The sequence below is a fragment of the Sabethes cyaneus genome, chromosome 1 (assembly GCF_943734655.1).
Source record: "Sabethes cyaneus chromosome 1, idSabCyanKW18_F2, whole genome shotgun sequence".
In the NCBI taxonomy this organism is placed as follows: domain Eukaryota; kingdom Metazoa; phylum Arthropoda; class Insecta; order Diptera; family Culicidae; genus Sabethes; species Sabethes cyaneus.
The window spans coordinates 133967494-133995233 of NC_071353.1; the positions used below are offsets into that span (position 1 = coordinate 133967494).

Here is a 27740-nt window from a genome sequence, read left to right on the forward strand (position 1 = left end):
ATCAAAAGTATTCATAAAGATGTTAAGAAAAAGCACCAATCGTCGAAAAAGTTATCCCAAATTAACAACTTTTGCTCCGCAATTACAACGTTACGAGAGCAAAAGGAACGGTTTCGTGAATTAAAACTTCAATCGAACTAGCATTAATCAAGCCAACTGCTGATAAGGACCTACTTTTACTTCCGCTTGCTTCACTGTATGGCGAATAAGTACACACTTTACCAACACTCACCCGCTGCGGATCACCGCTAGCGTGGATCTTTTCAACTCAACAAACCGCGACAAACTAAACCAGCAGCTCTGAGATTGTGCATCGCATCGCATCGCATCGCAGTTCGCAGTACCAGGCACCGAGCAAGCCGGCAAGCAAAATAAACAACATCCATTCGTTTGTTGATCCTTTACGCCGCCATGTGACTGTTCGGTTTGTTTGCAACCGACCGAGCACGTGACCGGCGCGTTGCTAGGAAACGAAGCGGTCTGTGATACCACCACCGTGTCATGCTTTGTAAAAAAGGAATAAAAACACAGTACCGGTCAATTGTTTATAGTTTTATAATTTATATATAACACGATTTGTGTTTTGCATTTCATTATTCCAAATTTACAATAATGTAAACTAATGTAGGTAAGCAAATACAGATTGAATTATGCTGTTGCATTTCCTTTGCTCTATGTACTTCGCTTCTTTTTTTTTTTTCTTGTTTGCTTTTATCAAAACATTATGACTCTTCCTACGCGCACTCGATTATTACAGCGTACTTTCGGTGTAAATCATGTTGTTATACGTTTTTATTTACCTCCACTTCTGATATTCGCTTCTTTTGTCAATTAGTTTGTACCGTACATTTTTCTGCTATTTGCCATCATTTGTATCTTGTCCATTATAAACATGATTTTTTTATAAAGTTTTCTGTTTCAATAAATAAAAAAAACCTCAATGAACGAAGAAAAACAACACAATTTTTTCTCTTTTGAGTTATAATTTATTTTGACAAATGTTGATACTAAATTCAAAGAAGTAATTGAATCCTTTTTTTTTCTCTGTCAAATAAAAACTGAGAAAAAAGTTTTCTATTTTAATTATTCAATTGCATTTTCTACTACTAACTATGAAACTAATCACATTTTGTTATCTGATTTTTTTATACCTTCTGTGCTACATTTTATTATTGATCATAGCTACGTTTATGTTGTTTTGATAGAACACCAGACAATAATAATAATAATCGGCTTTTTCGGGTTTTCAACAACAGCACGTCATTTGTTGTTGTATTTTCTTCTATAAAGTACTGCAAAACAATCTGAGTGGAAAACTATGTTTATAATATTGTATTCTTTTATACTGAAAACAGAGACAATAACAATAAAAAATCACGCGTGAAAATTTCGCAAGGAGCTTAGTCGATATTGGAGTTTTTTTTTGTGAAGAAACGATTTCGGTATTTCTGCTGAAAAGTCAAATATTACTCTTGGTTTTATCAAAAATATCTTTCTTTTGAGTTGATTAGACAATCTTCAAATAAAAAAAAACTTTTTAAGTCCCCGTGTTTTAAAGCAGAGAACCTATTCCTGTTGCTGAACTAAGCTTAGCCGTTACAAAATTTTATCTTTCGAAAGATTGTCGGTCAAAGCATACCTACATATATGTATGTATGAATGTTCCGTGAACTGTGAACATCCAGTTGGGAGAGGGGAATTCGACTTGACGGGAAACGAAAGCTGCCGAGGAGTGTAAGTTGCTGTTAAGTACAATAGATCGATTACGAAAAATTCAAGCATCGGCGGCTTCCACTGCCACAGCAATCTATCAAGATTTTCAATACACACAGAGATGATTTATGCATAAATATTTAATTTTTTTTTGGTTTTTGTTTATATCAATAATTTATTGATTTCGTTATTCTAAACATAGCTTTCATTGTTTTTCTGAATTGGAAAATCCTAATAGTGTTTGTATTTTCATAATATTCTATTTTTATCTGTATATTCTAATTTTCCTTTCTTTGTCACATATATAATATAGTTTTTTTTTCTTGCAATAATAATAATAATAATCCATCTTTGTTTTTCTCATTGATCACTGGTTTTAATTTTTTATTTTGCATTTCACTGCTTCACCTTTTTTATCGTCATCATTACAGTAATTTGTTATCATAATCTAGAAACTTTCCTATCTTCTAGCCAACGCGTTTTTTTTCTCAAAACGATCGTGGTTCATCGCGTGTATGTGTGTTTGTGATGTTCATTTGGGTATCTGCGTCGTTTGCTTTAGAATTATACTTACATATTCTCTCCACTGATTCTAAGTCAAAAATGCCCCCACCTGGAATTGTGTGGCTCCGGAAAATTTGTTACATAGGCTAACTGTTTATTGATTTCATTGTTTTTGTTGTTTTTTATTTTTCATAGATTATTTATTCGTTTCATTTAACTCGATAGAAATTGATTAGATCCACGCCTTGACCAGAATAAATTGCTCTCAGATCGTCCCCCAAGGGGGACATCCGTTGTCGTTTTTGTTTATTGCTATACCGCCGATAATTACGTTCTGCTCCTATTACAGTTATGTTGCACTATTCTGCTCAAAATGATTCTTCCAATTCTGCTGACTGCCTTTAAATCATTATATATTTGTTTAATCGCCTAATAATTTGTTGGTTTTTTATTATTCTCATCCACATATAATAAATATATAGTTTCATGTTTTATTTTATTTTTTTGTTTTTTATTTGAAATGGTAAAACTTGTGTAATCTTTGAATCGCATTTGTTTTGCTTCGTTTACATAGCGCTATATAAATATATATATTTTCCACAATATTGTAGTATTTTTCCATAACTTATAAAACAATTTGTTGTGCTACCTATCTATTCAAAATGGAGCAAAACATAATGTAAAAATAACGGGAGGAATAACAACAAAGGAAAATGCTTTGCAACTAACCGTTAATTTTAATCTTTCATTAAGTAAGTTTCTTAGAGCTCAAGCACAATTAATACGTTTGCGTTTATGTCATTAAGCTGGTTTGCCCCAAACGAGATTAATCAAATCACTCCACTCCACTGGAGATTGGATTTACTTCTACCTTATTAGTTGGATGTTAACACAGCGTGGAAAAACGATCCTTTAAGGTCTCCAGTAGACCTCGAAAAGACTCTTCTCGACCTCAACCACAATTGCGGCTGCATAGCGTAGAATGTGATGGGCGAAGGTCTCCCATTCTGAATCTACACAGTCAATCCTTTGTCCAGAACTGGTTATACAAACAACACAGGACTAAATTACTGAACGCTGCCTAAAGCAACTAGAAATATTGGTCTCCTTCTCCGGCCAACGAAACTCTGGAAGTCTGGACAGACACTCACTTCATCTTTTACCGGCCCATCAAAGGGTTTGTCGTGTTTTGAATTATCCATAGACTCAAGTAATACGAGTGTTCTATTTGGTTACTCCTGTCTATCAACAACTGGTCGCCAGTTTTCGGTACATCGATGGGGCTTCCATATGTATGTACAAAGAGTCTCACCGACAGAGGGTTGCGAGCTAATTTTCCTTCTCGTTTCCCGAGACACTGACGTGACCTTGGACCCACCCAAAAATGTAGTCGAATGTGCTGCCTCAACAGAAAAAAAACAAAGTACATTCTAGGAGCCTAAGAAGTCGGTTGATCTCTCGGTCGTGAACGCCAGAACCAATTCGACCACCGCTCTTGGACCTAGTCGAACTGTGTAGCGACAGCATTTTATTCGAATCGGCTCTGCTGTTCCTTGTTTAATTTTATCCGCGTTCTGGTTCTGCCGAAGCATCATTACCAGAGTGGAGAAAGCCGCCTGCTCCAACTCAGTGTATTCGGGACAGTCCGGTCAGCAAAGCTCGCTCTGCTTCGGCGAGAAGGTGGATTTCTTGCTGTCCTGACGACGATTTTTCGCTATAAATTGTTTCCCTTATCCTAATCGTGCAATGCACCAGTAGATCATTAGGAAGACAGCCCAGCCGAGTTCCGCATGTACAGCCAGGGCCGGAGTTGAAGGAAACAGGTATGATACGGTCCAATGCGAGTTGCTGTACATGGCACTAAGGGTGTCAACAAGTGTGATTGGTGCCAGACTTGAGTTCTAAATCAAGGATGGAATTAGATATTTTCAGTCTGACTGCTCGGTTGCCGCTTGCTTGTCGACCGGCCACGGCCCTTAATACAGTCAGTGATCCTCACTTGACATTCATCTCCGTTGCCGTAAAGTATTGTTTGAAGCTTATCATGTCTGCGTCATACGGAGTCCGATGGAAATCGGTATTGGTGGTCCAACGTTTCACTACTCGAATAACCACTTTGGTTCTTTCGCCAAGGTACTCTGGTTTCCTCTCTGTGAATTGTCGATTCCAATACTTAAAAGGTGCGTTCTGTGAAAAAGTTCTTGATAAAAATAGATGTTCTTCATGAAATAGATCCCAATCGACAAATTGACGAAGTATCAGTTGAGTATAACTTCTGTATGAATATGTTACTTTAACAATTTTCTGAATACTGGGTTCGCCGTAAAGACGAGCGAGCTCGTGGTTCATTCGTTCTTAGCACTCGCCGTTCGAAAACTCCGAGTGTTCCTAGGGCCTCTTCTAACAGCGTCCACGTTTCGTGCCCGTAGAGGACAACCATTCTGATTAGCGTTTTGTACAGTGTGCACTTTGTACGGGGGCTCAAATTGTTCGACCGCAAGTGTTTCTGGAGTCCGTAGTAGGCCCGACTTCCGCTGATAATACGTCTTTTAATCTCACGGCTGGTATTGTTGTCCTCTGTTGCCAGTGAGCCAAGGTATATGAACTCGTCGACTACCTCGAACTCATCCCCGTCGATTACCACGGTAGTGCCCAAGCGGGCCCTGTCGCGCTCGGTCCCGCCCGCCAGCATATACTTCGTTTTAGACGTAATTATCTTAAATCCAATCTTCTCTGCTTCGCGTTTTAGTCTGGTGTACTGATCTTCCACCGCCTCAAATGTTCTGCCGACAGTATCCACTGGACTGGATTTATTGAAAATTGTGCCCCGCATTTCAATCGCCGTTCGTCTTATAAAACCTTCAAGCGCAATGTTGAATTGCAGACAGAAAATACCATCTCCTTGTCAAAGTCCCTTGCGAGATTCGAATGGGTCCGACAAATCACCCAACGCTGGATCCCATCCAACGTAGCCATGATAAGTCTAGTAAGCTAACCCGAAGCGCCGTTTTCGTCCAAAATTTTTCATAGCTTCTGTCGCTATCATATGCGGCTTTGAAATCGATGAACAGGTGATGCGTGGGGACTCGGAATCGCGGCACTTCTGGAGGATCTGCCGCAGGGTGAAGATTTGGTCCGTTGTAGATCGACCCTCCATGCGGCCGGCCTGGTAACTTCCCACACATCTATTGGCTATTGGTAATAGTCGATGGAAGATTACTTGGGACAGTACTTTGTAGGCGGCATTCAGGTTAGTGATCACTTGGTAGTTCTCACAATCCAGCTTATCGCCTTTCTTGTAGATAGGGAGGATAACTCCGTCTTTTCACTCCTTCGGTGGTCGTTGCGTACTTTAAATCTTGACAATCAGTTGATGCAGACAGCCGGCCAACTTGGTCGGGCCCATTTTAATGAATGCCGCTCCAATGCCATCCTTGCCTGCTGCTTTGTTGTTCTTCAGCCCCTGGATGGCTTTTTTAACTTCCCTTATCGATGGAGGTGGCGCGTCTTAGTTGCTTGCTACACCAATGTGGTCACTTCCTCCGTTATCATGGTCTTCCGCCTGCACGCCATTCAGGGGTTCATCGTAGTGCTGCTTCCACCTTTCGATCATCGCACGGTCGGTAGTCAAGATACCTCCATCTTTATCTCTGCACATTTCGGCCCGCGGCACAAAACCTTTGCGAGATTCGTTGAGTCTCTGATAGAACTTCCACGTGTCGTGTCGAAGCGGTTCGACTGCTCGGCCGTTTCCTTATAAAATCTGAAAAATCTCCAAAAACTTCTACGAGGGCTTCAGTCTCTGCCACCAGTTCCTTTGTGACTACCTCACCTACCTTCAATGCCTTGCCTCGATCGAGGTCGTTTTCCCTTCGTTGTATCGTTTAAGGTCATTTAACACACAATTGCGTTAAAAAGAGGAAGCGTGTATGTACCGATCCGAATGCGCAAAGATTTTCGGCAGTACTGGCTGTCAGTTTCGAGTGTTACAGTTTACAGAAGCAGTTTCCGTTTTTTGGCGATTATTCATTCGGAAAAAGGTAAGAAAAGCGAGTGGCCGCGAGTTTTTGTCAAAAAAGCCGTACGGAATTTTTTACGGCTCGTGACAAGATAGTCGCAGTCGCCACTGCTAGTAATGCAATGATCTTGTGCTAAAGAAGAATCGCGAGTGCATTTGCCATTACGTTTATGCGTTTGCTAGTCCGGAACCGAAAACTCGCATGTGTCTGCCCGCAAGGAAACTGGTGTGGTGTACGAAAGTAACGTTTTTTTTGAAGTGGAGACAAGACTAAAAACTCGAGGTTGGTCTACTTAAATTAACGCCCGCAATCGACGGGTTAATTAGACTCGTTTTGCCTAGCAAAGGACTGCTACCAGCTGCATAGTGAGAGCCAACAGAAACATTGCGTGTCATCCTTGCCGCTAGAAGCGATCGCGGTTGCCACCACGGACCGTTATCGTGTGTTGTTTGCCACACAGTACGCTACTCGAGCATGGCGATGGCGCAATAAAGCAGTGGAAAACTTGCAGCAAAATACGGTTCGCTGCTTTTTCGTTACACCTTTCCGATAGTTCTACGTAGATTTTCTCAAGGAACCCCTCCCATAAGATTTTCTTCGCCTAACCTCTTTGTACCATTCCGTTCGCGCATGGTATAATGGGAGTCATGTCTTCTGACCACCAGTGGAGTGCCTACCTAGTTGGGTCATGTACTGGTTTTTGGAAGGGCACTATTTATTCCGTACTGGTTCACGATATTGCATGCTTTCAAGGATGAGGGCATTACAAAGAAGCTATTCAGCACTACCATATAGCTAACAGGGTCTTCTGGTCCCTTATGAGTTTGTCTCTTGTGATGATGAGGGAAAGCAGGTTTCGCAACTCAGCCGTTCCTTCTTTCTCTAAATCTTTTCCAGTCGGGATGGTGGAGTTCACTCGCCAGAGTCGAATAAATGCCTGTTTTTTGTGAAACCACGGTAGAAAGTGGGTGAGTCATCAATTAGAAATCGTAAGATCGTCTTCGACGTCCTCAAGGCTGACAAAGCTGTTCGATTCCTCAAGTGGGGTGTTAGCCGTTTAAATATCTCACGACCACCGTAGGTGGATTCACGGGTCAACAATTTCAACTCATTTAGCTTAATTAAGAATGGATTTACTGGGACAACTAAGTTGGGACGATAACCAGGTTGATGTGGTGGGCTGTTTTCAGAAGTTTGGACGTTACCAAAGCTGAAATATTGTTGATGCGTTTCTTGTAGTTTCCTGATCCTGGGCTGGTCATATCGACGCTCCCAGTTGGTTCCATCAAGAGAGACCTCGATTTACATCCTTTATCAACTGTACAGAAATAAAAGTCGGATGAAAAGATTCAGCGAACAGTTTTTTTTGTAAAGTGTAAATTGGCAGATTCTGGGCAGTTCCCTTCGTGACTACGCTTTTTTTAAATGAGTGGCAAAAATAACGTAGGTAGGCCCAATTCTGTAAGTCGCATCGTGTGTCACTGTGCTCGACTAGTCGACTTTTCGCATTATGTAAGTCACACGCGATGCAATTTTGTCGTGTAACTCGGCTCCACCGCCAAAAAGCTAGTGACTAAACGGTTAGCAAGAGTCGCCTGAGCTGGTTTTGTTTTTCTATCGCGCATTGAGGCGCTATTTTGCCCGTTCTCCCCACACTCGACACTCGACAGTGACAGAGTCGAGTCGAGATGCTCGACGTGACTTACAGAATAGGGCCCTATGATCCTATAGACTGAATTTGGTTTACATGTCAAATTATGAAAGATAACGGTTCAGTTGCTCAGCCGAATTCGCGTTCGCATTAATGAACGAATCGTTAAATCTTAAATCTTCCAATAGTTATACAACATAGAAATAAAAGCACATCTACGTATGAACGATGCCTCCTAGGTAAGGTTGATTTTAGTAAAGATTTGAAAACAAATGTAACCAAAGGAAAAAAAAAATAAACAAATTTTCGATTGCATGCTTTCGCTTATTGTTTGTCGTATGTATTTGACTGTTGTGTAGAGCGGCTAGTTCTTACTGAGGGTCTTCTCTCGTCGTATTATCAGAAGCCATTACCATCACGATCACAGGCGTAAAACGGAACCACTTTAATTTCACTCGAAACTGTTTTATCTGATTTTGCCGGGGGGATACTAAGAACCACCTGCCTTTTTCGACCGAAAACCCGATCAATCGGAATACAGAATAAGGCGACAACTTGGCTCTGAACTACTCATATAGATGTAGCCTGAGGCCACCAATTTAGACGTTTTCAGGACAGGAAGCTAATTGCTATCCTCAAACTCTTTCTGAATTTCATAGATATTATGGTTGCTAGTTATGCTAGCGTCAAGCACAATTGCGCCAACTCGTGGTTTATCCTTCTTCTCCATAAACAGTTGTAACATGTCTCGCCAGAGATGATTCGGCCAGAACTTGCAATTACCCGTCGAGCACGGTTCAAGTTTCGTGTCCGTAAAGGACTGCCGGGTTTGTTGGCGCATAGTGCATGATACATACTAAGGTATGGCAGTGAAATTTACCAGACTCTAGAGTCTTGTGGTACTGGAGTAAGCAGACGTCTGCGAAGATATCTCTACTGCAGTTATAATCCGACGTCACCACCGATCCGAGGTATTTAAATAAATATATAAAAATATATTATCAACACCATCCACAAAACCAAGAAGCATGTGAGATTTAGTAATGATAGTTCCGTTTCTTTTCCCGTTTGCTCTTCGTATTGCATCTTCCAAGGCAATGCTGAATAGCAGGTTAAAGATAGAGTGCATAACCTTCCCTCAGGCCTCGTCATCTATTCTGACACATGGTTTTGAGCAATCCAGCGTCACACGAATCAGCTTAACTCATTTCGTCGGAAAACCATATTCTAGCATTATCTGCAACAGCTCGTTTCGTCTGACTGAATCGTACGCCGCCTCAAAGTCCACAAACAGATTATGAGTCTGAAAACTGTGCTTCCGGAACTTGTCTGGTAATTGGCGCAGGGAAAGATCTATTCCATCGTGGAGCGATCTTCACGAAAACTAGTTTAATACTCGCCGACGAAGGACGGTCTCAACCTACAGAGCAATTGTTTGGCTATTGAGCAATGTAATGTTTTCAATTTTTTCACACTCGTGTCGATGCCCTTTTTTTAAGAAATTATATCATACGTGGATTTAAAATCGATGAAAATGTGGTCCTTACTTGTCAGAAAAAAAATCGAATTGTCATTGATTCAATTGATTAACGAAAGATGACCATGGATCCGTCTACATCATCCACAGCGAGACCGCAAAACCCCGGAATAATCTAACCTCCTTTCAGTACCTTCGACTCCCTCGAGGCTAGCTTTAGGAGGCTTATTTCAGTTGCTACTAAATGAGAACGTCCAAATAGGTTGAATTGTTTTGACAAAATTAAAAGCTACATTTTTGCTTACTAAAGCCCTATTTTCAAACGAAGGTGTCTAAACAAATCCTCAAATTACACCTATATAAGTTGCGCAGCGAAATTGTCGTTAAATAGGACTAAACTGCGATTTAAATATTTCTGGTTAAATTCCACGCCTGTGATCGATAGTGACGATTAGCTGGGTAGTTCGTTCTAACGTGAACTAATTGTCGAACATGACTTTCTCTAGTACTAGGATTAGGAACACTCCGCTCCGGTGAGAGATGATGGTGAAAAGTTGCTGCTGATTTTACATGTTTTGCTGTTGTTCAACTGTGTTTTTCTCTGTTTTTAGTGCAGGGTCCTTTCGCTGTTTAACCTTTTATGTTTTAGTTTTTTGACACGGGCGGTGGGTCGAGTACTCTATTTTGGATTGGTTGTGTGAACAGTTTTTTCTTTCCTAGTCTTTGTTTTTCTCGGTTGCCCCCTTTGACGAGAGAATCATTCACATTCATTCGTAATTTCGCTGGTTTTCTGATTCGTATCTGATTTTTGGTGGTGATTGGTGGTAATTCAGAACTTCGGGGATGTTCCGGTTTGTGTGGCGTTTTTGATTTCATTTCTACGTACAATTTGTTTATGGTTATCTACAGTTTTGACTCTCTCCGCTGACTTGCTTGCTACAAATTGGTTAATTGTTAGGGGGAAGAAACGTACTTTTTTCCAGTAAACTGTTATCGAAAATATATTGTTTTATTAGGATGAAAACAGTGTTCAAACACCGGTTTCATTTTTTCTTTTTTGCTTAAGATTTTGTCTCTGCGGTGTCCTGTTTTACTTTTTCTAAAATGAAATTATATCAATAGCTACTGTTGCGTTGATAGAAATTTGTTAGTCTTTAGCTATTAGAGGTTTCGGTTTTGGATTCACAAACGTTGTAAATTTCGTCGTTGCATCTGCGTTTTGTAATGTTTTTGTAATAGAAAAATGTCCCAAGCCAATGAGTGGAATATTCGTTACTGTAACATCTAGAAGCTCTATAGTTTACTAAATTGAATTTCTTTATACTAAAATGTTTTTGAACGTAAATATGCATTTGTTGTACCTTTCTAAGACAATGGCTAGCTATATTATTGCATTTTTTCTTTAATGTGATGATTATACTTATATCATTTGGTAACGTTCCTGCTATGTTGAAGCATAAAAGAATTTGAAACTTATGTTTTGTAAGTCAGTTGTTTGTAAGCGATCGCCCATCAATTTTTCCTTAAACATAAAATAAAAATGTTTTTTTTCTTCAAGGTTAGTTTATAATGATTCCATACTGAGCTTCCACGGCCTTAGAAAGGTTTATTGATATTAAACAATGCAGTAGTTGATAGTTTTATCATGAGTTTCATTTATATTTTTTTGTGTGAGACCGAAATATCAAACGTTACTTTCTATTTTTCTATGTCTGATGTTACTGAATCGTGGTACAGATTGGAGACGCCTTATTTTTGAAGCAAATCTTAAAACTTATTTCCACTCGAATTGTCTTCCATCTGAAATAATATTTTTACATTTAAAGCGAAGCTTCGGTCGATTAGTGGCACGGCTGTGCCACTAAAAACAAAAGGACTACAATGTCAAAAATAAATAAAACAAAAAAAGCAGTTTTCTTTTACTTCAGTGTGATGGTTATAATTATAAAATCAATCTCTAGCTTCCATTTTAGTAAAACTTTACCAGCAAGTATATAACTATTCACTTCTTTTAACGACCATTACTTCTGTACTGTTGCTCGCGCGCTCTCTCTCTCTCGATCCTGCCTGTCACTGGGGAAGTTTGCATTCTAATTTTTTCCACTCTCTATTACGTCGATACCGGATTATCCATTAGATCGGTCCGTTCATTTATTATTTTCTGCTCATTTTACTGGGTAGGTAATAGTTTAATTTAGTTGGCTACCTAACGAAAGTAGGATTATTGGGATAATTATATTTGCATAGTTAAAATGTTCTCAGCCAAGTACTTTCCCTTCGCTGTAATATGTTTCAGGAAATCATATAAAAAGATTATAAAAAAGTGTATCTAACGCAGTTTCGTCCGTGCGATTGCGTGGCAATGTGCTTTTTTCTCTACGTTGGCAAAAACGGTAGTAAGTTTAAAGGAGGTAATAATAGGTAGTTAAACAAAAACAAATTGGGTTATCCTAGAGATTAAATTACATCGCAAAAATAAATTATAAATATCTTCAAATTTGAATATACACCACGTTTTTTCACATTCACTTTTCTAACTCACCTATCCTGTACGAGATTGTAGCCTCTTGTCTACAATCAAAAGTAAAAAAATGCATTTAAACCGCGAAGAGTCTTGCGTCTAGCTTCCTCTCTGGAAGCTATTTTCGAATGAGGCTATTTCGCATTGTACAAAACAGATTGTTTCCTACGAAAAAAAGCTAATAAATCAATATAAGCGATCAATATAAATATAAATCTAGTTTCCTTTTGTTCTTAGAATAAAGGAAAATCATTGTCCCTGTGCCTGAACGTGCTGCCTTCGCTCTAAAATATTGTATTACTGTGTCCTGAACAGCTAGCCCAGCCATGTAGAGACCTGGTCGTCATTCGAATGCTAACGGAATCATTTGCATAGAATTGTATGTTTCTAATAATTAGTTTACACTAAAAATACAAAAAAGTAATTAACGTGCTTGCTTTCTAGTTTCGTTATTACGGCATATTTGCATCAGTTGCGTGTTCTTCCATGTTGTATGTTTATAGTGAACTTTCTTCACTTTGATTTTTCAGTGTTGTTTGAAATTTTTAGCTGTCACTTGCATATTATAAATATCACTTTTTGTCACGAATGCACGCACAAATACCAAATTACATAAACAAAGTAGGTAGTCATCAAAAGTGTAATCGAATCGAGGAATCATCTGCCTCACTTAATCAAACTAAAAATACAGATGGCGCGCTGATTTGCTGACCCAGTCACTCTGTCGGCGTAGTAGTACTAGCGTTTTGCAGTAATAGTAGGCAGGTAGATTTGTTTGTCTCCGCACAGCAGCACCAGCGGCTGCTGCGTGGGAGAGTATGGGTGTGTAGAAGCATAAAAGCGTCGCGCGTATGTGTGTCTGTGTGGCATTGTTTGTTGTATTTTGTAACTATCGAGGTGCGATTGTGTTCCAGCGGTTGTTGATTGATACGTGCGTCGGATTTTACGCCTGCGACGTAACCGGCGTTTGACAGTAGGGACATTCGCGCTGCGTCGCTGCACAAGAGTCGCACAGCACGTAGTGGTTGCAGGGTACCAACGTTACCGAGCGATTGTTCTCCTCGCATTTCATACACTTGGTGGCCGTTTCGAGGTACAACACTTTCTCGACCTCCTCGATTTCGGCGCGCAATTTGGCCTAAGTTAGCAGGAATAAAAACAAAGGAGTTGAGTCGAGTGAAATGAAACAGAACTGAAAGATTACTCACTTGAATATTTTTCAACTTTTGAAGGGGCATACCCCTGAGCTCAGTGGCGCGGAAGTTGGTCGTGCTGTTTCCGCCGATATTCAATTGTTCTAGCTTTTCCTTGAGTGCCTTTACGTGTGACAAAGCTTCGTCACGTTGCTGCTCGGCTATCACGGTCTGCAAAATGGAACAGAAATGTGTTCATTTATAACAATTATTTTAAACTAAGAACAGTCAGTACACATTCATGGGTCACACACAATTGTGGGTCATTTTAGGTTTAACGGGAAACTAGCAGTCATTGACTTTTCGTCGGAAAGCCCAATTCCGGAAGCAGTTTTTCGGCCCAAAAGCGGAATTCTGTTTATAAAAATGTAAATACTGCATTCTTCTTGCCAATCTGAACGCAGCAAATATATTTACATAAACAGAATTTTTGTTTCAAACAAAAAAACTGATAAACAAACAAAAAAATTGACAGAATCGATGACGACTAATTTCACCTTAACTTTCAATTTATGTTTGATATTATACTTATTAATTAATAAAATTATTATTCATAGGTAGCACTATTAATTTGGTCAATTAATAGTTAATAGTAAATCGGCAGTTAAAGTTAAAATGACCCGTGTTTATTTTTTAGACTTCCAAGTCCACTAGTGTGATCTTTTGAAAGGGCTTTTTGAAGTCTAGCTACGACAGGCAAGCTGTCAACTTGCTCACATCCCTTCTTTTAGGTTTACGAATCTCTCGATTGTGTACTCTGTAAGATATTCTTTATAATTAGTCCAACCAGAAGTAACCTTGGCTTTATAATATTGAAAAGTAAACAAACGGGTAGCAGGTTGGCATAGCAACTTTGTGTTTATTTATAAAAGGCTACTTTTGATGTAAGCTAAGTAAATTGAGCGCAGCACGACGTGGGTATTCGCGGCAATCGACAGAAGCTTTAAACCATAGAGTCGCACCCGCCTCCCAACCCTCGAGACCAAACAGCTAATGCGCAGTATTTACAACGAGTTTGGCGACACCTCTAGAACCAACCGCTACCGCTAACCCCACTGCGGTCCGGAATATCTCCAAGAAAATTGAGCCAAATTTCGCCAATATATTTTCCATCAAAGACCAGTCTAATGGGGAACTAAGGCTAGTTCGGTACATAAAAAACCGGGCGAAGATTTATGGAGCCAAAAGTGTTACTGCAGGCGCAATTAATTTTGATGTCGGGGACATAAAGGTTAACTAGGCATTTTGCAAATTTTCATGAACTAGGTCCCACTGTCGAAATAAGATTTTTGGAACAACGTTTGTTTTTGCTAATTCTGGGTTTAGAATGCGAAGCTAAAATGGGATTTGCAAGCACTATCTTTCAAGACATTCTCCAAACTTTTTACCATGTCAGCAAACGGATTATTCCTGTTGCCAGTATTGTGCATTATGAAATTTGAGAAGCATTTGCTCATCATCCATGGACATCCCTTTCTTGAACGGTCTTTATACCAGTTTTATTCTCATGACAAGGAAGAGTCTCAGTTAGTTTTGCAAAAGTCAGTGCTCAGCTTTGCTAGTTTGTGGTGTCGAAATCGGCTATATCATATCAATTACTCTAATGCCAATTATCGTCTGTTCAACACTTGATTTTACAGAAACCGCATAGTTAAGAACACCCTAGAAATTACAATCCCCTACCTTGCGATTGCTTTCCTCCATTTGAGCTTTCCACGCTTCGCACGCATTGGTCGCCTGCATGACCTGCTCCTCCCAGTTGATCATTTGTGCATTCTTGTTGGCCAGCTCATCCCGCAGTCGGCCCATATCGGACGCCACCAGTGGCGACATTGAGTACGAGTGGCTAGAATTGGAGCTCTTCGCTGCCGCTGCTGCCATCACTGCGGCGGCCGCTGCGTGATGTTGTTGCTGTTGCTGCTGCTGGTGCTGCTGTTGCTGCTGCTGGGCGGCCGCGGCCGCTTGTTGCATATGATTATCGAATAGGAGATTTGAATTATTGTTGCTAAGTTCATTGTTCAGCGAATTGAGTTCTGATATTCGGCTGTGGATGGGAAAGAGGGGCATGATATTATTTTTGCATAAATTGTTGATAAATAGAAATTTATTACCTAAGTTCTGGACTAGCAGAAAGACCGCCGTCACCTCCGGTGAGAACTGGCGAGATAATGTGCGATTGAAAAAATAGACTATCGGTTCCGCTATGGCCAAACGAGTTGGCAAGCTTCGGTGCCGAGCTGCTGCCTATGTGATGCGTGGCGTTACTCCCGAACATAGCATCGTTGATGCCGAACAAGTTTGAGTGCGACGATGGACTGAAATTGTTGCTAAGTGAGCTGCCGGGAATGTTGACCGGTGCAGAGGTGCCCTGAAGCAGTCCTGCGAAATTGAAATTTCAAAAGACAAATATTAGCGCTTTGTTGTGCCGGCGAAAGCGATCAGGAATCGATCGAAACGAACCGGAAATGGAGTTTCCCATGGGAGAACCCGGAATGTTGACCGGTGCTGAACTACTCGCCAATAAGCCGGAGGAAGCTATTCCAGCTGAAATTGAATTATCTAATCCATGAATGTTATCACGTCGCGCTAAGTCATCTGGTTTGGGTGGTGTGTGATGTTTTGGCATTGACACGGTGGCGCATGACAGTATGGACGAGGACAACGAAAAGAAGAAGAAAAAATAGAGGTTTTGAAATGAAAAGGTTTCTATTCTATTATACGGCAGGATGCTTGATGCGAGCGATGGGCTTATCATATGAGACTAGGTTTTTCAGAGAAAAAAAAAAATGTTAGCAGACTTCAATACTTACATACACCACCATCTAAGGAAGATGCAATATTTCTAAAATTGAATGTCAAACACATGCGTTTCCGTTGTTCCTTTTCTAGCGGGCCCATTGTGAGATCGTTGTCAATTGCCAATAGCTGTAAAGAAACACAGATGCTTGAATGTAGCCATCGTGGTAACAAGCTAGTATTATATTTAAAATAGTAAGCTAACGTTTCACATCACATCAGCAAGGAATGTAACTATCTGAATTATTACAATTTTGTAGGAGACTCTGCTTAGTAATAGCCATTGTGAGCGAGCTCTTACACTGCGAGAAGTCTCCCTTTGTTGAAATATCATGTAACAGTAGAAATAATCATTCCCTTCAAAGGGAATTTTAATGCAAATTTTAGACCTTTCCATTGGGAATCTTACTTGATCTTCATAATTATCACGACTGATACTCCCAAAACGTCATTTAAACCGGCTTAAAATTTGATGTTTCAAATGACCCATGATAAAATCATGTACGCCTGTTACAGGCTAGACGAGATAAGGACAATGTTTTCATATACTATTAAACATTACTGAATTTTAAAACATGCAAATAACAAAAAAATGTATAAGTTATGATATTCGAACATGTATCATACAAAACTTTGTCACCGTTCAGTTCAGTGGCTTGCAGTATTTTGGGTCATGTTTGCTCCCAAAATATAGTTTCTACTATGCTGATAACATAAATTTTGTTTTCTGGGATAAAATATATTGGCATAGTGCAATACGCATTTGGCCGTAACTGAGTCAAGTACCTTCAGCTTTACTACTGAACATTACAGAATGTTTAATATTCCGATAAATAGGGAGTCGTGATTCCAAGATCAATTGTCCATTCTATCATGTTTTAATTGTCTACGGTAAGCACTAAAGTGACATGCAACGAAAATGACTTTGCTATCCTGACAGAGGATCTCTGAGAAACTCTGCGAAATCCCGCCAGCTTTTTGTTGAAAAACAATAGATAAATCTAATGAAAGTTATCTGAATTTTGATAATTTCCAAAACAAAATCAAAACCCGTAGCTGTTAATCGCAAGTCGGAAAAACCAAATATAGTAAACGATAAACAATTCGAAGATATGCAACAAAGTTGTCCGCTAGTTTTGCTTGATCTCCCACCTGTGCCCGAAGCTCCGGCGAAAACTCCGGAAAATTGTTGGATAGAAGTGAGCTAGCAGCGGTACCGCCGTTGTTGAATAGCGTTGATTGTAAACTACCGATACTGTTGTTGACTTGACTATGAGTGCTACCATTGCAGTTGGCGGCAACGCCTAGGAGACTATTACTATGCTTTTGTTGTAGCTGTGAACCAGGTGCTTTGTTGTGGGAGCTATGATTAGAGCCGAGGCTGCTGGTACTCGCCGATTCACTGCTTTCGGCGCTACCATTCTGCAGCAACTGGAAGAACGAGTGAAAATTCTGCGGTTCAAGTTCAAACGGTAGATTCTCCTGCCGTGCTCCGTCGAGATAGCTTAGTACACTCACCGCTAGCTCGTGCTTGTCCTTCTTGCTAAGCGGACAGCCAAGCCCTCCTCCCCCTCCTCCGCCGCTGTCCGGCGGTAAAACTGACGATATCATGTCACTGAGGGCGAGTGCCTGACTGTCCAGATCGCGGCCTAAATCTTCTGTCAGCACGTAAGCTAAAAGAAGAAACGGAGAATTGGTTAGAAACAGGCGTTTATAGATTTATAGATTTTAGGAAAACTTACGTTCAACGTGAGCAAATGCGCAAAACACAGATCGCGGGCAGTAACCAGCTTGCTGAACATCGTTACACTTAGTTGACTTATAGATCTCCGGATGAAACTGTTGCTCTGTGCGAGTATGACAGTACTGACAATTGTCACCGGCTTCACAATTGGCCGGTTCGCCCCATTCCTCACCATGTTTAACATTCGGACAAGGTGTTGATCTACCACAAATCATTCGAGTTAAATTCCAACAACAGATTTACAATCAACTATTCATACCTGTACTTATACTTTCTTGGACTGCGTCTTTTGTCCTTGCTGTTGTGATACTGTGGGCAAGCATATCCCTGGCGGCACAGACGCGGAGGCCGTTTGCACGGCTCTGTTTTATAGTTTGCCAGTACATAGTTAGTATCCTGCCATTTGGGATCTTCGTTCATCAGATTGCGTTCCTTATCCAGCACGTTCGGCCCGTTCAAGCATTCTCCGCTGGCTTCGGCCGCCTGAAGAGCCTCCAGCTCTTTGATGTCATACACCGGCGGGCGCTGATCGTGAATTCCGTGAGCAAATGCGCAGTGGTGGCCATTCTTTACGCAAAATCCGCGCGCATCCGTATCGTGAACGCACATGCATGTTTTGTAGTAGCGCAAATGGTAGCGCCGCTCGGTGTCGCCGGCAGTGCGGTGCAAGAATGGACAGCTGTAAAAATAAAAACAAATTAATGTAGGTATAGCTTTTCTCGGTATGCACCGACCAACTGTTCGAAGTTAAAAATAGATATTCGCATGTAACAATGCAGGCTATAATAAATTGCTGGGCAACCAAAATTTTTATTTTCCCAAAGTTTCCTCTTTCTGAACAAGCAGAGCTATAAAAATGTAAATCAATATTTATTCAAACAAGGCAACGCCTTTGAAAAGAAGATAGTCCCGGTAAGCGATAATGGCATACAGTTATGTGAACGCACTCCCTCTCCTATAACAGATTATGCACGTTGCCATAACACCGAGTTGTATAACGCAAAGCAACGAAGATAACAAAATTAACCTTGAACTTGAAAAAAAAGATCCATCAAATTTTGTGTGTTCGCTTTGCGAAAGCTGTTTGACAGCAGCGCCCCGCACCGTACCAATCAAAGCAAGCAATACACGCAAAAGAATATGTCAACAATAATAATCAACAACCTCAAACAACCGAATGCAAACTCGCGCGAACATCATGCAAGGAGAGCTCGCTCGCCTAGCCATATACAATCGAGGAATAGGTAAACGAAAAAGAAAACTTCACCCGCCGTCGTCGATAGGCGTTTATTTTGCGTCGTATTTTCACTTTCATTCCGCTAAACATATAAGTAGGTATGCCGCGTCATATCAACAAATTGTGTATAAGCTGGCCCGCACCCGGCCGAAGCCGTCGTCTAGCCGAGCGTTTCTGTTCGATTAGTCAAGGCTTGTTTTTGTCAATTCAAAGCAGCTCAGACTTATTACCGCCATACAGGCAACAAGGGAGGACAGGTGGAATTTGGGTTAAATAAACAGCACAAATAGATGTAATGTTATATAGCAAGCAGGTCTAAGTGAAATTGTTCCTTGATGATGCAATCATCATGTGCAATATTTACAGTTTGCACCATAAGACAAGCTTGTATTGGCTTTGAAAAAAATTTACAACCGAAAAACGATCATCATCAGCATGTCCGCAAATACACTAACCTGCTGAGCACTGTTTTAGTGTTTACTACTGAAAAATTATGTTTCCGTGAATCGGAATACATTTTATAGGTATTAATTTATATTACAATTTCAATTTATGACTTGTTTGTCGACAATTTTTTTGTCTTTAGATTATTCAGATTTTTAAATATTATATTATTTTTGATCCTACAGGCTGGAAAAGCTCGTACATAACACCGGTACACAAAAAGCGGATATTTTTACACAAGTTTGCTATTGACTCGAACCTCTATGAATTTACTTCCTTCTGTATCAGAAAGATGGATAGCGGAGTGCAAATATGTGCGATATACACAGATATCAAAACAGGTTTTGATATCGTGGACCAAGAAATACTTTACGTTAAACTTCAACGTCTCCGTTGGTATAACACGTTTTGTATTGGTGGGTTATCTGTATATTTCAAATTCTAAGGTTTCTGCCTTTTCCATTTGCCAAATTATGCGTGCTCATGTGCGTGCTGTTTATGATATGACTGCTAGAATGTTCTCCTTTTTCGAGCCACCAACTTTTCGCGGATAACTGGTTTTGTTCCAGCTAACTCTCAAGGTTAGCCCTGAACTTATTCATAAGGACCACAAATAGGTGAAATGGAATTTTTAAATAATAAACAATAAACAGTTCGCACAGGAACGGTGATAGTGGATTGTCCATTGGTGCCCCTTTAACTATTAGTAGTAGTTTCCCCTGAACGTAAAGTAGTTCTCCATACGCAATCTTGTCCTTTTTCTTCTATGCGTTGTTCTCATGTTGTTTCAATAGTCAATCCTCCAAGATGCTTACTGGTTCTTTTACAGGGACGCTCGAGAATAACGCCGCAATATCAGAAGAAACTATTAGGTATGTCGTCTTCTGTTAGCTTCCCCGATGTTTTTAGATGCTCGACGTATTCTCGTGTGCTATCGACGGACCGGATCGGGAATTTAATGGGCATTGCTTGGAACTTAGTTACCAACCACTTGGCAATCTTTTCCGTGGGTGATCCATTTGCCCTGATCATTTCCCGCCTTTCGGTTTCTGGTTTGTGTATTTTTAGCTGTCCTTTCATGTTGCTATGGTAGTTTAGTTCGAAAACAGACATTGATAAAGCCTGCAAGTCGTTCGCAAAATACGTAAAAGAGCAAAGCCTTGGGCTTAAATGACCTTTCTAAGACTTGACCCTTCTTTATAGACAGACTTCACAGCCGACTATTAGAGTACAGGACAGTTACGCTAGTGCAACAATCTTACTGACTCTATCTAGCAACACCGCCTAGCCGAGATTCGAACATACGATGACTGGCTTGTTAGACCAGCATCACTACTCGAAACCAACTATGCGATTTTAAACAAAATACGTATCTGTCCTGAATAAAATTATTAGTGGAATTTTTCTTTTAATTTCAACTTTCGTATTCCACTAAGACCCTCTAAAAACCTTCGAAAAATCTTTGTCACACTACCAACCAATTTCATCAAGGGTTCTTCTTGAGCAGCTTATTCATGGGTGTTGTTCTGAGGTCTTTTATTAGCTGGACAGCCGCCACCGAAAAATGCAATTATCTACAACGAAAATTCGTCCTTCTTTGGTAACGTTCTGCCCATTTAGCTTCGAGGTACGAAGCTGGTCTAACAAGTCAGTCGTCGTATGTTCAAATCTCGGCTAGGCAGTGCTTGCTAGATAGCGTCAGTAGGATCGTTACACTGCTGGCCTCGGGATTTTCCTGTACTCTAACAGCCTGCTGCGAAGTCTGTCGATAAAGAAGGGTTATGTCTAATGACGGTTTAAGCCCACGACGCTTGGTAACTTTCTGACCGTGTTTTCTTGTATTCCATCAGAAACTTGAGACGATTACCGGATTACTGTCGGTAGCGTGAGTTGCAGATCATGCCTGTCTCGATATGACGGCAGAATCGTGCTGGAGCTCAATCTTAACACCGTTTAGATAAACCGGAACGAATTTTTCTCTACTGTCGAGTTTCCCTGTTTTTGTTTGAGTTTCACGATCCGAAGGTTTTCAATGTTATTTTGCTTCCCAATCCTATGTATCATGATCGTGGCCTCGCTTCTAGGCCAAGAAGAAAAACTTCTTGAGCTCAAAACCGTCTTGTTGAACATCAAGTCCCGGGGATGCTTGGAAAGTGTACTGTCAAAGTATTTTTCGTGCACTGAAAGAGTCCGCTTCCGTAGGGGCAGATTAACTCTAATTAGTTTATCATAGATGAACTGAATATAACTTAAATTTTGTTTTACAAAGAAAAAGGATTAATATTCAGTTTTACCTTTTCTATATAATTCTAATTTGAAAACTTATATAGGTATAATATAATTCTAATTTGAAAACGAATTAACCAATTTGATCTATTCAAAGCATTTAACTCCGTTTCGATCTAAGAAAATAAGGAAAACCGCTCAATTAGCTTCGAAGTACGATGCTGGTCTAAGTCAGTCGTCGTATATTCGAATCTCGGTGCTGCTCTAGATAGAAGTAAAAGTTTTGTGTAGCTCCGTAATTGTCCTGTACCCTACTAATATACGGCTTCAAAGTTTGCCAGTAACAAGGGTCAAGTCTTAAGGACGTACGTACATATATTCCTTCCCCCTTTGCTTTTACCAATAAGCAAAATTCCTTTTCCTCCATATTACTTCAGGTGCCTGATTCTTTAGAATTATGGAACGTGATGAACACTACTGAATCAATCATACGTTGAATATTCTACAAAAGTTTTCAGCACTGCATTACTGATAAATGTTTTAACTCAACTAAACTGCTTGTATAATTAATTATTGACATTTCAAGTTCTACCATCAGGAGAGAAAATAAAAATAAGCTTCCTGAATTGGATTATTACTCAATTCTTGTTTCATTGAAATAATAGGTGAATTCAATCGTAACTTTAAATAGCTCGTCATTTAATGTCGACTTTTTGCGTATTGCGTAGCTGAATTATTTTGGCTTCTACGTCATATCATAACTCATAAACAATCTGTTTCACACGTTTCACACTCGCGCACATACCACTCTATCAGACGTTGATCTGTTTGGTATGTATTTATATAAATACGAGAAACAATTTACGCTGGTGTGTGAGTGAACCTAGTGGGTGCACACTCTCGCTTTTCATTTCTGCATCACCGTACACGTTGGTTCTTCGGCAAGCAAGTGATGCTTCGCTGCCAGAGGAATGGACTGGACACACACTCACTCATTCAAGAGCCGTTTTCACACTTGCGCCGAGACGACCGCTTGTTTTCGAACAAAGAATCATAAACAAAAACATAAAATAATTTCCCTTCCGTCGCTACCAACATGTATGATACCAGATACTACTCTCCCGGGATAAAATAAAGAAATTACGCATGACGGTATCTTTGTTAGGTTACAAAAATATTTCCATTACATATTTACAGCAAGGTGCGCAGTTTATCTTAAAACATAGCTTATCTTGTTTTGATTTTTGATAGAAACGATCGTTTTGTCGGATTGTGAATGCCCAAAATTTCGTCAGCCAGTTCCAAAAATACGCATCACAAAGATGGCGTTGTCGCGCGCCTATGCTTCGCGCTTTTGCGTTCCACATTCAGGCACAATGATAACATGTTTGCCTGTCGCAGGGCAAAACAATGTTTTTAATCTATTTTTATGCAAACACGTAACTTTTTAATATAAACTTATTTGAATTTTGAAATGAAAATAAAAATTATCTTTATTTTTATCCAAGTTAATCAGATAAAAGATCTTTGCAACGATAAAAGGTTGAACTAAATAAATCACGAAATAAATTTGATGTACCTACACTAAACCCACTCTGTGCTAAGCTAATTCTACACATTTTTCCTAACTTCCTGATATATTATTTTTACTTTCTTCAAATAACTTAAGTCTTTAAATACCACCCAACTTAACTTTTACACGAATTGCATCACTTTTGGAATAAACAAACTTTTTGTTGACCCGGTTTTGTTCACCCAATTCGTGAATTAACTTTTGTTAGGAAATTTGTTTGCAATAACGCTAGTTTGCTTTTCTCACTAAAATTTTTCCAGGTGTTTAAAAATAAACGCAATTTTGAAATTCTGCCCCGGGAGCATTACTCTTGAGTAAAACACTAGCTAACAGCAATAAAAACATAACACCCTTATGTTCTATAATCACTCGGCCGGGTAGGCACCATTCATAACCACGGAAAGGACAATGCCTTCATTCAATCCCACTGTGTTCCTACACACATGCAAAACTGGCGACCGATAATCGTAAAAACAGGTAAAAAACAAGCACCCACCAACACACTTTTTTTTCTCTCGCGTATTCACAGCACTACCACTATGGCGCAATATTATGCAAGGGCGCAAGAACAGGCGAACCTGATACGAAATAAAAATATTTTGGTTGCATTATCTCCCTCTGGCACACGCACAAAACAAACGCGCGACCGCTCGAGTGGCGATGATGGTATTTTGGAGTTCCATACTTCTTTCTCATGCACTTTCTGGTGGGTAAGAAGAAGCGGGATATGCGTGGAAAGGTGTATACGGACGGAATGCTGCAACTTTTTTTCTTCCTCTGAAAACTGCCATCGCATCTTTCGGGAACCAAGATAGGGATTATGAAAATACTTTTTTTTGCGACTTACTCATCTCCGTCCGGGCAGATTCCGGTGGTTTCATCATATTTGGTGCAATAATTATCCGCGCTGTAATTGAAAGAGCCATCCCGTCTGCGAACAGGCCGACGGCGTCGCTGATTCATAAAGTGCCAATTGAAGCACACGAATGGTCGATGTTGGTTGCATTTGTGCTGCAAAAACGACGGACACTGTTCGACACGAAATTCTTTCAAGTATCTGCAACGAAAAGTATCCTTACTGTATATCATTGGAATTGTCACGGTCTGCGCTAAAAGATAGAACACTTTTTAGACGGAAATTTAAGCACTTACGTGTAATGATTTGGCTTTTCCGTCTGGGTATTTAACAGAGCTCCTTTCGGATCTGACGACGCCATTTTATGGTTTGTTTATTCAAAGTTCTCCGCTACGGCACACGAGAGCGCTGCGAAGGCGTTGTTGTTTGCGACTGACGTCTGGTAACGTCTGACTGTCAATATAATTACTGTAGCAAAGACACAATTTAGCCAAGCCGCACACCAATCACAGTAAAAAAAATCCAATCAAATTTCGTGTCGACTAACGACAGTTTTTCACAAAACCGCCGATAGAAAGCTTAATGCAATTAAGGAAATTTGACTTTAAGTTTGACTCACTGCGTTTAATCAAAAATATCGACCAGGTGCTGTTAGTTTTTTTGTGCAAGATTTACAATAACCTTTTGCGGCTAAGATGGTAGTCTAACAGATACCAGAAATCAGACAAATGCAATTAGATGCGTTATGTACATAGTATTTTTATTCGGGAGTTTTCAGTCTCTTTCCGATTCATATAATAAGGAAAACCCTACACTACGTTACCGAAACTTGAGCTGTTTTTATACGACAGACTTCGCAGCCAGCTGTTAGAGTACAGGACAATTGCGGGGCCAGTTGCTACAATCCTATTGACTCTAATAGCCTCTCACATACAACGACTGGTTTATTGGACCATCTTCATACCTCGAGACCAACTGGGAGGACAACGACTACTTTGTTAAGCGTAGCTACTAATAACCCCCCCCCCCCCCCCCCTCACCTTTTCGTTCTTTTTCCATCACTATAAAAAAAATCATTACTTTCTCAACAAACATTTTTGTTGAAAAACAGCTAATCAAGCGCTTATTACCTGGTAATTAGCTATGCAACGGTTGAATAAGCTGCTATTAAAAAGTGTTTTTGGGTTTCTTCTACAATCCCTTTGTCAATTGTAAAAGAACTACCGTTTCAAAAAATATTAATTGATATATAACAACGATAGACTCATTGATATAGTTCCCTGCTATTTGTAGTGATGTGAATAGATCGATAATAGGACACCATACGAACTGTTGTTTGTCAAGAGCTGGCGCTTTTCTAGTGGTAGTAACATAAAAATGTCTCACTTATAACTGTTAATATTCGGCAGGGCAGTCTTCGGAGAAATTTATCAAGACTGAAGTTTTATGTTTTCCCGACGTTTCGACTCACTTATCTATGTTTACCTACCTTGAAAAACAATCACTAATCACATTATTTGTGGTATAGTTACTCTGTTATACTTAATTTTGATAAAAAACAAACTTTTCGTATACCTCTCCATAGCATCTTACTACCATTCACCCGGGAGCCCGGAAAAGTGATTTGATTCCGTTCGAGAGCCAGGAGCTATGCTGGCGACATTTCCATTCGAAAAAATTAAATTTCGCAACATGAACGTAACAAATAAAAACAATGTTTACCAACTATTTATTGGTTCAGGTGTCAAACGTTATATTGCGATTAACGATAAACACAAAAGAAACAGATGCAGGAAAGAGTAATGTTGCTGCGTTGAGTAAATTTATTGTCCCGTAAAATTGGGCTGTTTTCGAAATGTACAATATGCGTTACAAACTAACGACATCTGTTGTATTTAACAGGGAAACATTGATAGTTTCAAGCATATTTTCACACATGACGCATGATGAAACACTACAGCGCCAACTTCTGTTATTTATTATCAGAAACCAGAGGCGAGATTGCGTATCTCTATTGGAAAGCCTTGACATACGCGTCCGGAGTTTTACCTTGTGCAATAGCCTTTTTCTACACGTGCCGCATCGACGGATGAATTACAGTAGCTTTAGCACTATTATTGGTCTAAAACACCATTTTAACTATTTCCGTTCCAGCTTCGACTTTGATATTAGCCTACAAATGTTGAAAAACCACTTTTTGACCATAGCAAGTAATTTTTAGGTTAATTCTATCATTTGTGACCCGATTCACCTAGGCCTGTTGATATTTTGTGTACACTCAAGTACTTTTTTACACGGTTTAGTTTTTTTTGATATTAAGAACGGGGTAACTTAGAGACCATTCATTTATTTCTCAATACATTTGGGAGTAACTGGACATTCCTCACGTAGATTGTAAATAGTTTCTTAGTTGCACCGTTTTCGAGTAATCGAAAAAAACAAACCGTGTAAAAAAAGACTTGAGTGTACAAATAAACAAATAAATTACTTTGGGTTATGGTTATTGTAGTGTCCGTCTCGGTTGCCTCCGCCCGAGCCAACCACGTCCGCTAACGTCTACGTTCGTCCAAAAACTGACGCGCTCGTTTCGGGTACGATATTAATACTCTCATATCCGTGCGTCTCTTTTCGGTCGATCTTAGATCTCCCTCTTTGTCGTACTATTTCATTTCACGAAGTCTGTGAGAGTCTCGAGTCACACAATGTATGTTCGTTCTCTCGTTCTTTCGAACTTTCGGTATGCCGTATGTATGTATGAATTTTAATTGCACTGAAACAAATGATTCAATCGATCTAGACTCATTAACTCGTTAATTTATTTAGCCGGGCATGTTCCCTACATTCACCCCTTCCCCTACTCTATTGATAAATATGACACAAAACCACTTTCCTAAGTCTTTCCGGTTTTGTACTTACATTCTTTTGATCGTTCGTTACCGATATCTGTTGGTTTATCGTCTGGATGACAGATATAGAATCAGCCAAATTTTTCGTTTAGACTCTGGGCTCTAAAACCCGTTTGAGGTCACTGACATTTTTCATTATCTGCATGCAAATTTTCAATGCTACGGCAAAGATTTCATAAGGAGTTCCACTAAAGAAATTGCCGTAAGTTATCAAATTTCGAACAAACACGGTGAGCCCAACATCTGACTCACTGTAAGAAGCCCAGTGTCCTTAATGAGCATCGATCTAGAATTGTTAACATCACCATAAATATCAACGCCATCGAAATCCTCAACTCTATCGAAATCATCAATATCATGCAGGTCAACAGTTTCAAAATCATCGATATCAACATCATCCTTATCGTCAAAGTCGTCGAAGTCATCAACAACATCATCGGTAACAAAATCAACTCGTCAAAATTCTCAACACCATCAACATCATCAAAATCATCAACGTATCTAAGATTTTGAAAACCACTGAAAATCATCATCATCCAAATTATTGTCATCAAGATCTTTAACACCATCAAAATCATCAGAATGATCCAAATTATCAAATAATCGATATCAACACCACCCACATCATTAAATACCTCAACACCCGCAATGTCATAAATATCGCTAACATTATCCAAGTCAATAACATCATCGATATCATGTATGTATGTATGTATGTATGGGGGTAGCCACCTCAAGGGTAGTCATTAACATCATCGATATCATCAACATAAACAAAATGATCACATCAAGATGATCAACACCATCAAAATTCTTAAAATCGTCAACATTATCAAAATCAATATCATTATCAAACATCATCAATAGGATCGAATACCAT

The 27740-nt window shown here is 39.7% G+C and overlaps 1 protein-coding gene across 4 annotated transcripts; it reads right to left on the reverse strand.

The window, feature by feature from the left end:
* Positions 1-11287: 11287 nt before the first annotated feature.
* On the reverse strand, positions 11288-24315 carry LOC128733198 (RING finger protein unkempt). Of its 4 annotated transcripts, XM_053826876.1 has the most exons (12): positions 24251-24315; positions 23946-24155; positions 17878-18297; positions 17617-17819; positions 17393-17547; positions 17027-17305; positions 15889-16003; positions 15539-15673; positions 15190-15457; positions 14762-15122; positions 13094-13249; positions 11288-13023 (listed from the first exon to the last, which is right to left on the reverse strand). In XM_053826876.1, the coding sequence occupies exons 1-12, from the start codon at positions 24313-24315 to the stop codon at positions 12829-12831; spliced, it is 2562 nt and encodes an 853-aa protein (XP_053682851.1). In that variant the 3' UTR covers positions 11288-12828. The 4 variants fall into 4 exon arrangements, with proteins under 4 accessions (XP_053682851.1, XP_053682852.1, XP_053682850.1 ...); XM_053826877.1 differs by lacking the exon at positions 17027-17305; XM_053826875.1 differs by having other exon boundaries at positions 17027-17547.
* Between the last annotated feature and the right edge of the window lie 3425 nt (positions 24316-27740).

What these genes read in the sequence shown, in the direction of transcription:
- LOC128733198 (XM_053826875.1), bottom strand. Translation starts at nt 24,315, where the DNA reads ATGGCGTCGTCAGATCCGAAAGGAGCTCTGTTAAATACCCAGACGGAA. An exon ending in CGCATTTGCTCACGTTGAAC is followed by an intron (nt 17,548 to 17,616) that starts GTAAGTTTTCCT and finishes TTCTTCTTTTAG; the next exon opens with CTTACGTGCTGACAGAAGAT. An exon ending in CGCCGGAGCTTCGGGCACAG is followed by an intron (nt 16,004 to 17,026) that starts GTGGGAGATCAA and finishes GTTTCTTTACAG; the next exon opens with CTATTGGCAATTGACAACGA.